Source organism: Bison bison, unplaced genomic scaffold (assembly GCF_000754665.1).
Source record: "Bison bison bison isolate TAMUID 2011002044 unplaced genomic scaffold, Bison_UMD1.0 scf7180017864492, whole genome shotgun sequence".
Taxonomy (NCBI): domain Eukaryota; kingdom Metazoa; phylum Chordata; class Mammalia; order Artiodactyla; family Bovidae; genus Bison; species Bison bison.
In genome coordinates, this window is record NW_011495051.1 from 6,982,152 (window position 1) to 6,992,178 (window position 10,027).

The following is a 10,027-nucleotide window of genomic DNA, read 5'->3' on the forward strand; positions in this document are numbered from 1 at the left end:
CAAATGGAAAGACAAATTCCATACAAACAAGAGATAAAAAAGAGAGAATGTGGCTATACTACTATGAGGCAAAACAGACTTTAAGACAAAAACTGTTACAAGACACACAATGATTAAGAGATCAATTAATCAAGAAAATCATATAAAGTATCTATTGGATCATGACAGAAGCAAACTAAAAGTAAGTAATAGAGGATATATATTGAAAAATTTAATATTAAGAGGACAATACTAGGGCTTCCCAGGTGGCACTAGTGGTCAAGAACCCATCTGCCACTGCAGAAGAAGTAAGAGAAGCGGGTTTGATCCCTGGGCTGGGAGGATCCCCTAGAGTGCGAGATGGAAACCTGCTCCAGCATATTGGCCTGGAAAGTTCCATTGACAGAGGAGCCTGGCAGGTTATACAGTCCATAGGGTTGCAAAGAGTTGGACACAACTGAGTGAGCACACACCCAAGATAAGAATACTAACCAAAATCATCTACAGATTCAATGAAATCACCATCAAATTTCTAACAGCCTTTAAAAAAAAATTAAATGGACAAGCTGATCCTAAAATTCATATGGAATTGCCAAGGGATCCTGAATAGACCAAAAGCAATCTTGAAAAAGAACTAAATAGGAAGAATCCCATTTACTGACATTACCTCAAAGTAACAGTAATGAAGACAACGTGGTACTGGCACAATGAGAGACCCATCAGGTTATGTCAGGTTTCCACAGGTTAATGGGAAATAACTGAGAGTAATAATCTCACATGCTTACGGTCAAATAACTTTTGGCAACTGGGCCAGAACAGTTCAATGGGGGAGGGAATAGTCTCTACTACAAAGGTGCTGGGACAACTGAATTAATACACACCAAAGAATTAAGCTGACACTTTCTCCAAGCCATATAAAAATTAACTCAAAATAGGTAAACGATTTCACTGAGAAAGTAAAACTAGAACATTTTGGAGAAAAACATAGAGGCAAAATTTCAGGACCTTGGACTTGGCAATAACTAGGTATGATACCAAAAGCAGAAGGAAAAAGAAAGAAATGCATAAACTGGAGTGCATCAAAAGTAAACTTTGTGTATCAAAGGACACTGTCAAGAAAATGAAAAGATATCACACAATGGGAGAAACCATTTGCAAACAGGGTCTGGCATTCAGAATATAATAAACTTCCAAAACCAAAAAAAACAACAATTAAAAAATTGGCTTGAAAAGACATTTCTCCAAAAATGATATACAGTCAACAATTACATGAAAAAATGTTCTGTTTCATTAGTAATTAGGGAAATGCAAATCAAAACATGTAACAGGAAACGGCAACCGACTCCAGTATTCTTGCCAAAGTTCCATGGACAGAGGAGCCGGCAGGCTACAGTCCTGGGAACACAAAGAATCACAACAGAGCACGCGTTCAAGCCGAAACAGGTGAGATACCACATTATACCCAAGATGATGGCTATCTTCAAAAAAGCAAATATTGGGGGAAGATATGGAGAAATTGGAACTCTCACACAGTGCCGCAGCTGCTGTAAAAAACAGGTTGGTGGTTCCTCAGAAAACTAAGCATAGTAATGTAAAAGCCAAAATTCCACCCCTAGATACATACCAAAGAGGAACTGAAAATAGGTGTTTAGACAAACGCGTGTGCACAAATATTCATAGCAGCGTTATTTAAACTAGCCAGTAAGTGGAAACCACCCAAATGTCTATTAACCAATGAATCAAAAAACAAAATGTGGTATATCCATAAAATGGATTGTTCAGTCATAAAAAGGAATAAAGAACCTATAAATGCTACAACACAGCTAAACCTTTAAATATTAAGTTGCCTGAAAGAAATGGGAAAGATCACATATTTCATAATTCCACTGATATGAAAATACTCCAAATAGGCAAATCCACAGAAACAGGAAGCAAATTAGTAGTTGTAGGCAGTGGGGGGGTGGGGAAGATAACAGGTACTGATCAATTAATGGGTACAGGTTTAAGGGTGATGAGAATGCTCTGAAATTAGTGTTGATGGCTGCACAACTCTGACTATATCAAAAGACAAGCAATTATCCTTCGATTATAAACATTTTTTAAATAAATTAAAAAAAAACTTTTAACGATTAAAATGGTAAATTTTATGTTATATGAATGATAGATACCTCAATTTTTAAAAAGTCTTGTTATCTGAGTCATTAAATAAATGCAGGAATAATGTAGAGCTTACCAAGCGATGCCAGGTTCCTGCAGTTCTCCAGCATCACGTCTCTATACAGTTTTCGCTGAGAAGAGTCTAGCAGTGCCCACTCCTCCTGGGTGAACTCCACGGTCACGTCCTCAAAAGTCACCAAGTCCTAAACCACCATAAACACCGTGGCTTAACTAAGGACCGTCCCCACCAATGCTGAGAGAAAAAGAGCTAAGGACAACAAGAGTAGGAAGAGAGAGTCCAAAGCAGGAGCTGTATGGGCAGGGTTCTGAGCTCTGCTCTCGACTGCTCCTGGGCTCGGCCCTGGACACTCATCTCCTGTCTACTCATGCCCACCATGTGTGCCCCTAACACACAGGCAATTTTCTTTTCCAGTGAGACCATGACATCCTGCAATCGAATTCCCCTCAATCTCAAAGGCTGAGCACAGGCCTAAGACACTGCAGAAACCAGAGAAGTACTTTGCAAATGGATGAAAGATGCCCCAGTGGCCACCAGCAACTGCCTGAATTTAGGACACAGTCATGTGTTTCCTTAGCTTCCCCTTAAAACTCTCACAAAAGGGGGCTGGTGGTGGAGGGGAGGGAAGGAATGGGAGTTTGGGATTAGCAGAGGCAAACTATTATATACAGGATGGATAAACCACAAGTCCTACTGTATAGCACAGGGAACTATATTCAGTGTCCTGTGATAAACCATGATGGAAAGAATATGAAAAAGAAAATATATGTGTGTGTGTATAACTGAGTCACTTTGCTGTACAGCAGAAATTACCATTGTAAATCATTAATACCTCAGTAAAATTAAATAACAAAACTCTCAGAAAAACATGGTGTAGACAGTGACCTTGTAGGAAGCTCGACATGGCAGCAAATGCTGACATGTGCTGACATTGTAAGGGTTGCCCCAAACCCTCCGCCAGATGCCTGAAAACCTGATCCAGCTCCAGGTCACTGAAGGGACAAGTCCAACTTCTGGTCAAAGGAATACAATCTGGAAACAGGAATGTCTGACTCACCTGTAACCAGTCTGTCAGGAAGCCACGGGCCAACCCTTCCTTCTCTGCGTATCCTTTCTGGTGAGGGGCTGTGTACAGGGACGACTGAGCTGGAGAAGAAGAAATATCCCAAGAACCCAGGCTTGCCCGCTATTCTCATTCACAAACCTGGAGGCTTAGGCTTCCTCACCTACTTGTAATTGACTGTATCCCCAACACACAGAGAGGACATACCGACACCCAAACACCCACACCCAGCTTCTCCTGGAGGCAGAATGGAGCTCTGTCTCATTCGGGGTCAGAAAATAGGGCCAAAGGTCTTATACCACACTGGAGGAAGAAAGGACTATTCCTGTTTTGCAGATGAAGAAACTGAACTGCCAAAGGATACCACTGTTACTAGCTTAAGTGTATACAAAGAATCAGAAGTATAATTCAAAAGCTCCCACACATTTGCAACACAGGTGAGGTCTCCCCAGATTCACAAACCAGCTAAGTCCCAAATCCCAAGCAGCAGAGAGTCAGGCCTCCGTGACCTTGGGGCTCCAAGGGTAACACTCATGCCTCATCTGCTCAGCCCCCTCCCTCCACCTGCTCTGTGGTGCATGAGACTCTAGCACCTGGTCAGTTCTGAGGGCTGACCCTCAAACTCACCACAAGTGGGGGACAGGACCATGGTCGCCATCCTGCAATTCAGACAGTAACGTTTTCCTCAGCAACAGGGAGCTGGAGAACCAGGACGCCCCTCCTCTTGTCCCCACAGTGCACTTAGGGCTGGGCTCTGGAATGAATGCGAAAATATGAAGTTGTCACAGTCTCTCTCTCCAGGCTACTGAGGATGAGCCTTTCTTAGACGGTCCACCATGTCCTCCGCCAAAATGCAGTATGTGTTTGTACAAACTGCTACCTTTAAAATGCACTGGCATGCACGTTCTTAACCACTAAGCCAACAAGGAAGCCCAGCAAAGGATTACTGTTTCACTTACTAAGGTTGGGGGTGATTTGTCACGCAGCAATAGGTAACAAATATATCCTCACTTTCAGCAGATTGTCTTGCATCCTACTTCTTAGTCATCTTCGTGAGAAGGAATCTACCTTCCCATCTTGTCACCAAAACTGTGTCCTGCACCATGGTTTTCTCCCTCTCTGGTTATAAACCAGAACCTGGCTTCTCTACAATGCCAGGTGGGGCAGCTCTGTTCTGTGCTCCATCCCTTTTAGGAGCTGGACACCAGCAATGATCTCTACTTTGCCCTTCCTTTCGAGCTCTCCCACTCTACTGGACTCCCTCGCACCATTTAAACTCAACGCAGTGTTTTCAGTAGTGAGACACTACTATTCTAACCAGAGTTTTCTTTCTAGTTACCACCCAGTCTCTCTCCCTCGTCACAGCCAAAGTTTTTTTTTCCACTGTCTATCTCATTTCCTCATGTCCCACCCACTCTGAGACACAGTTTTGTTCGGTTTCCACCACTACCTATTCAATTGGTAGAATTGCCACTGATCTTACTTACAGAACAAAGACAGAGACTGCAACTACAATGATACCATTTCTTATCTGTCAGACCAGCAAAGACACAGGGGACCACATCTCTCATTGCCAAGGCTGTACAGAAGAGCACTCTTAGACACTGCTGGGGTACAAACAGCCCCTGTGGAAGGACATCTGTCAACCTCAAGTGCAATGCAAAACATTTATCATATTCCTGTCAATCATACTACAAGGAATCTATTTGAAAGACTGTTGTTTAGTTGTTAACTCATGTCCGACTCTTTGCAACCCCATGGACTGTAGTCTGCTAGGCTCTTCCATGCATGGAATGTTCCAGGCAAGAATATTGCAGTGGGTTGCCACTTCCTTCTCCAGGGGACCTTCCCAACCCAGGGATGGAACCCATGTCTCCTGCATTGGCTGGTGGATTTTATACCACTGAGCCACCAGGGAAGCCCCTGTCAACATCAGCAGTTCACATTTTCTATTTCTCTGATGACATACATAATCTGAACAGACTGATCACTAGCAAGGACACTGAATCAGTAATCAAAAACCTCTCAGGGAATGAAAGTCCAGGACCAAGCAGCTGCACAGATTAACTTTACCAAACATTCCAAGAAGAACTAACACAAGCCTTCTCAAACTCTTCCCAAAAATAGAAGAGGGGGGAATTCTTTCAAACACAGTTCACAGGGAAAATATTTCCCTGATACTGAAAACCAGACAAGGATGCCACACAAAAAAGAAAAGTACAGGCCAACAGCCCTGATGAACAGATGCAAAAATCCTCAACAAAATATTAACAAACCAAATTCAACAATAAATCATACACCATGGATCACACACCATGATCAAGTAGGATTTATTCCAGGGATAAATGGGTGGTTCAATTCAATCAATGTGGTATACCACATAAACAAAATAAGGAAAAAAATCATATAATTATCTCAACAGATGCAGAAAAAATATTCAACAAAATTTAACATCCATTTATGATAAAAACTCTCCACAAGGCAGGTACAGAGGAAAAATACCTCAAGATAATGAAGGCCATATACAATAAGCCCACAGCTAACATACTCAATGGGAAAAGCTGGAAGCTTTTCCTCTAAGATCAGAAACAGGCAAGGATGCCCACACTCTTGCCACTTCTATTCAACATAGTACTGGAAGTCTCAGCCAGAGCAATCAGGCAAGAAAAAGAAATAAAAGGCATCTAAATTGGAAAGAAAAAAGTAAAACTTTTTCACTATTTGCAGATGGCATGATTTTACATATAGAAAACCATAAAGATTTCACTAAAAAAACTTATAACAATTGAATTCAGTAAAGTTGCAGGGTACAAAATCAATACACACAAATCTGTTGTTTCCTTACACTAATAATGACCTATAAGAAAAATAAATTAAGAAAACAATCCAATTACATAATTGCATCAAAAAGAATAAAATACCTAGGAATTTAACCAAGGGCGTGAAAGACCTATATACCGAACACTATAAGCCATTGCTCTTGCACTTTCGTACAAATTTTAGGTGTTCTATTTCTGTAAGAAATACCACTGGATTTTTGATAGGGATTACTTTCAACCCGTATATTGTCTTGGGTACTATGGACATTTTAACAATATTAATTCTCTCAATCCATGCCTAGAGTCCTAATCCTAGTTTAACCCAAATTATTCTGTGTCCTGGCAAAATCCTCATGCATGAGGGTTCAGTCACTCAGTCGTATCCAACTCTTTGCAACCCCATGAACTGTAGCCTGCGAGGATCCTCTGTCCATGGGATTTCCCAGGTAACAATACTGGAGTGGGTGAGTTGCCATTTCCTTGTCTAGGCAATCTTCCCAACCCAGAGACCAAACCTGGGTCTCCTGCATTGGCAGAGGGATTCTTTATCACCGAGCCACCTGGCAAGCCCGGCAAACCCCTCAGTCGAATAAAAGAGGATAGTTGGTTACCTTAAAATGTGTACTCAAAGCATATCTATTGCATGACAAGCAAGCATTCCCCTTAAGAATGTTACAGACAAGAAAAGACAGAATGAAAAAGGCACACACACAAACACAAACAATTAGTGAAAACCAACAATATAAGATTACTCAAAATGATTCTCTGCAATATAAATTATCAGACTGTATTTCAGAAACAGTTAAAGAAATAAAGTTAATTCTTATTATAAAGCAAGGTGTAGAGTATAATCTGCAAAAACTACTGCCCTACTCTTCCATCTACAAGCTGTTGCTCAGTATTCCTCCAACTGATTTTTAAATCTCACGAAGATAAAACAAAATAAACAAAACACAAAATAAAACCAAACACTTGCTCAAAAGACATTTGGTTGCTGGTTAATTCAATTTTGAATTTCTGTTGCCAATATAAAAAAGTACAAATTACTTTTCCCCCCATGCACCCTGTTTTGAATCTTCGTGGAAGATTAATAGGGTTTTAGAAGTCAAACTGAACCAGGCCTGAGGAATGTTGCTGAGCAGTCCGGCTAGTCTTTGGTGGGATAACTTTTAATACTACAGATACACATTAAAAAATGTATACATTTATACTTAAATATATAAAATATACTTAAAACATATAAAATTCTAAAATTTTCGGTGCAAGTAAATCTATATTTGTTACTTATGTACAGTTATTTATATGTTTGTTTAATGTGCATTTATTTGCACAAAACTGTATTTACTTATTTACACATGCATCACCACACTCCTTACTATCCCATCAAACAATTTTTTTTAAAAAAGATACTTTCACTTTCAGTGACTCCTTGTGTTTACAGCCTGAGCACAGGAAAGGCCTATTAGCAGTTCTGCATAGCTGAGGCTGCTGGAAACTGTTTTTACAAGATCCACATGGTACTCACCTGGTCACACAGAAATCCACGTGTCAATGAGAACAGGTGAACCTTGAGACTGGTTTCAACTCAGACTTGAACGCCAAGATAATTTACTTGTCTGTTGGGGGTGGGGGGAAAAAAAGGATACAAAGATTGCTTTTGAGATTTTGGGGGCGGGGGGGGGGCATAATACAATTGCGGGATGGAAGGGCCACACCATTCACTTTTCTTTGTTTGTATTAATATTTACTGCACCGATTCAACACGTAATTGCAGGTTACGACTAGATTTTCCTGATTCTTGTCCAGCCATCTGCCCTCTGAGTAGGAGGAAGCGGCTTCACGCGGTGTGCATTCATTCGCCGTACTCAACTCTTTTAACTGGATAGTGACTGTCTTTTTGTGATTCCAGACACTTTTAACAAGGCTCGTCACTCAAGGGCACTAAAAGTGTCTCCACTAACCTTTTAAGTTCATTCAGAGCTTTGAAGATTTTAAGACCCTAGAACAGGGTTTCCAAACCTCGGCACTATTGATAATGCTTTGTCACGGGGGCTGTTTAGTGCACTGTAGGATGTCCAATAGCATCCCTGGCTTCCACCCACTTGAAGCCAGTAGAAGCCCCTCCCATTTTTAACAACCAAAACAATGCCTCCAGGCGACTAAATGTCCCCTAGGAGGCAAAAACACACCGGGGCAAGATGGTGGGGAGATGGGGAACTCTGAGAAGGTGACAGCGGTGCCCAGACCTAGGAGGAAACGGAGGCTATGCGCCGACCGGCCGGGACAGCCTGAGGCCCCAGGGGTGCAAACGCGGCTCACGGGAAAGGGGGAGGAACGCCATAGCCCGTGACCGGGGTGCCCCAAACTCATGCCCCTTCCTAGACTTCTACAGGAGCCCAGGAGTGCCGGCAGCCCACAGAGTCCTGCCTCTTGCAATGATGCCGAACGTACCACGTGAATCCAATCCCCCAGCGGAGAAGACTGTACCCACAGTTCAGCGAGCCGCCCCGCTAATTTCTTCCTCTGTACCATCGACGCTTCCGCTTCCGGTCTTGGGCTGGACCAGGGGCTTCAGTTTCCGGCATTTAGCCTCCGCGGACAGTGGGGCCCTACAGGGTTGAGGCGGCGGGCGACTGCGGCCTTGCACCCAAGCCTCGGACGAGGCGTTCTCGCTTGCGTAGTGAGTCCAAGGGTGGGCGGTAGTGTGGGTCAGAGCCAGGGACTGAAACCGGCTCTAGGGGCGGGGCTGTGGGCGGGTACCAGCTTGTGGGCGGAACCAAGCTTGGAGGGCTCGGTTGTGGGCGGACACCCGTCCTGTGAGGGGCCTAAGGACGGGGCTTTGACTGGGTACGGATCTGGGGGGCGGTGCTAGAGTCTCACAGCCTAACGCTGGGCCTAGACTAGTTCCAGGGGCGGGGATAAGGCCGGGGTGGGGCTTGGATAGAAAGGCTGGAGAGCGGGAGAAGGCGGCTCCAGGAACCGGATTGAAGGCGGCGGGTTGGCGGGGCTGTGGGGGAGAGTCCATGGATTCCCCAGGCTGTACAGGTTGCGGGGTGCGGGTGGCGGGGGCAGTTCCTGGTTGCTGAGTGATAAAGAATCTAGCTCTCAATGCAGGAGAGGCTGGTTCGATCCCTGCGTGGGGAAGATCCGCTGGAGGAGGAAATGGCAACCCCTTCCAGTATTCTTGCCTGGGAAATCCCATGGACAGAGGAACCTAACGGGCAAAAGAAAGAAATATGACTTAACCACTAAGCAACAACCAGTAGATGGAAGCTAAACAAACAGCTTTTCTTCAGTCCTTTCCCCATGTTCAGGACCCTCACACAGCCCAACAAAACTACATGCCATATTTAGGATTTTTTTTTATGGCTGTCCTTAAATTTTTTATAAAGTATATTCACTTTTCTCTTTAACTTGCTATCACAAACCAGTAGATAGGGATCTAACGCTATTTTATTTTAATTTTTTGTGGGAGAGGGGGCTAGGTCATAGATACACATATAGGAAATCTTCAAACAGTGGTACAGTCAGTAAAATGTTCTGTCTCATACCATCTCGCAGTCCTTTTGCCCAGATATAACCATAATTTTCTCCTCTAACCATCCAGATACAGTGTATATAGCTATGTCTGTGTATGTGTACAGTTCCAAGAGGGAAGTCCCCAAGCAGGAACTGAAGCTGATAAATTGCATCTGGATCTACTGAAAAGAGATTTAAATTTATACTGGAGAAAGATAAACCAGTGATGAATTCTTAGAAATTAAACAAACAAGAGAAATTTACCATTTAGATGATCCAAAGAAAAAAATGAGAAAGAAAATGTAATCATAATATCTGGATCAGACTCACGTCCTAGAATGGTAAACATCTATATAATAAAACAATAGTCATTGACTTTCAATTTATCCTAACTTATTATATAATTATATTGGGGGAAAGGGAATTACATTTTAACATAGCAAGAAAACTACATGCTAATTTTCTCAGAGA

The 10,027-nt window shown here is 42.7% G+C and overlaps 1 protein-coding gene across 1 annotated transcript in view; it reads right to left on the bottom strand.

The window, feature by feature from the left end:
- The window catches only part of ZNF557 (zinc finger protein 557), a 20,839-nt gene extending 12,075 nt beyond the window's left edge, over positions 1-8,764 (bottom strand). Inside the window, exons 1-5 of the mRNA XM_010828306.1 lie at positions 8,489-8,764; positions 7,563-7,653; positions 3,846-3,972; positions 3,213-3,301; positions 2,213-2,339 (exon numbers count right to left, since the gene is read on the bottom strand). Coding sequence (XP_010826608.1) covers positions 2,213-2,339; positions 3,213-3,301; positions 3,846-3,876 — 247 coding nt within the window. The 5' untranslated portion in view covers positions 3,877-3,972; positions 7,563-7,653; positions 8,489-8,764. The remainder of the gene's footprint in view (positions 1-2,212; positions 2,340-3,212; positions 3,302-3,845; positions 3,973-7,562; positions 7,654-8,488) is intronic.
- Between the last annotated feature and the right edge of the window lie 1,263 nt (positions 8,765-10,027).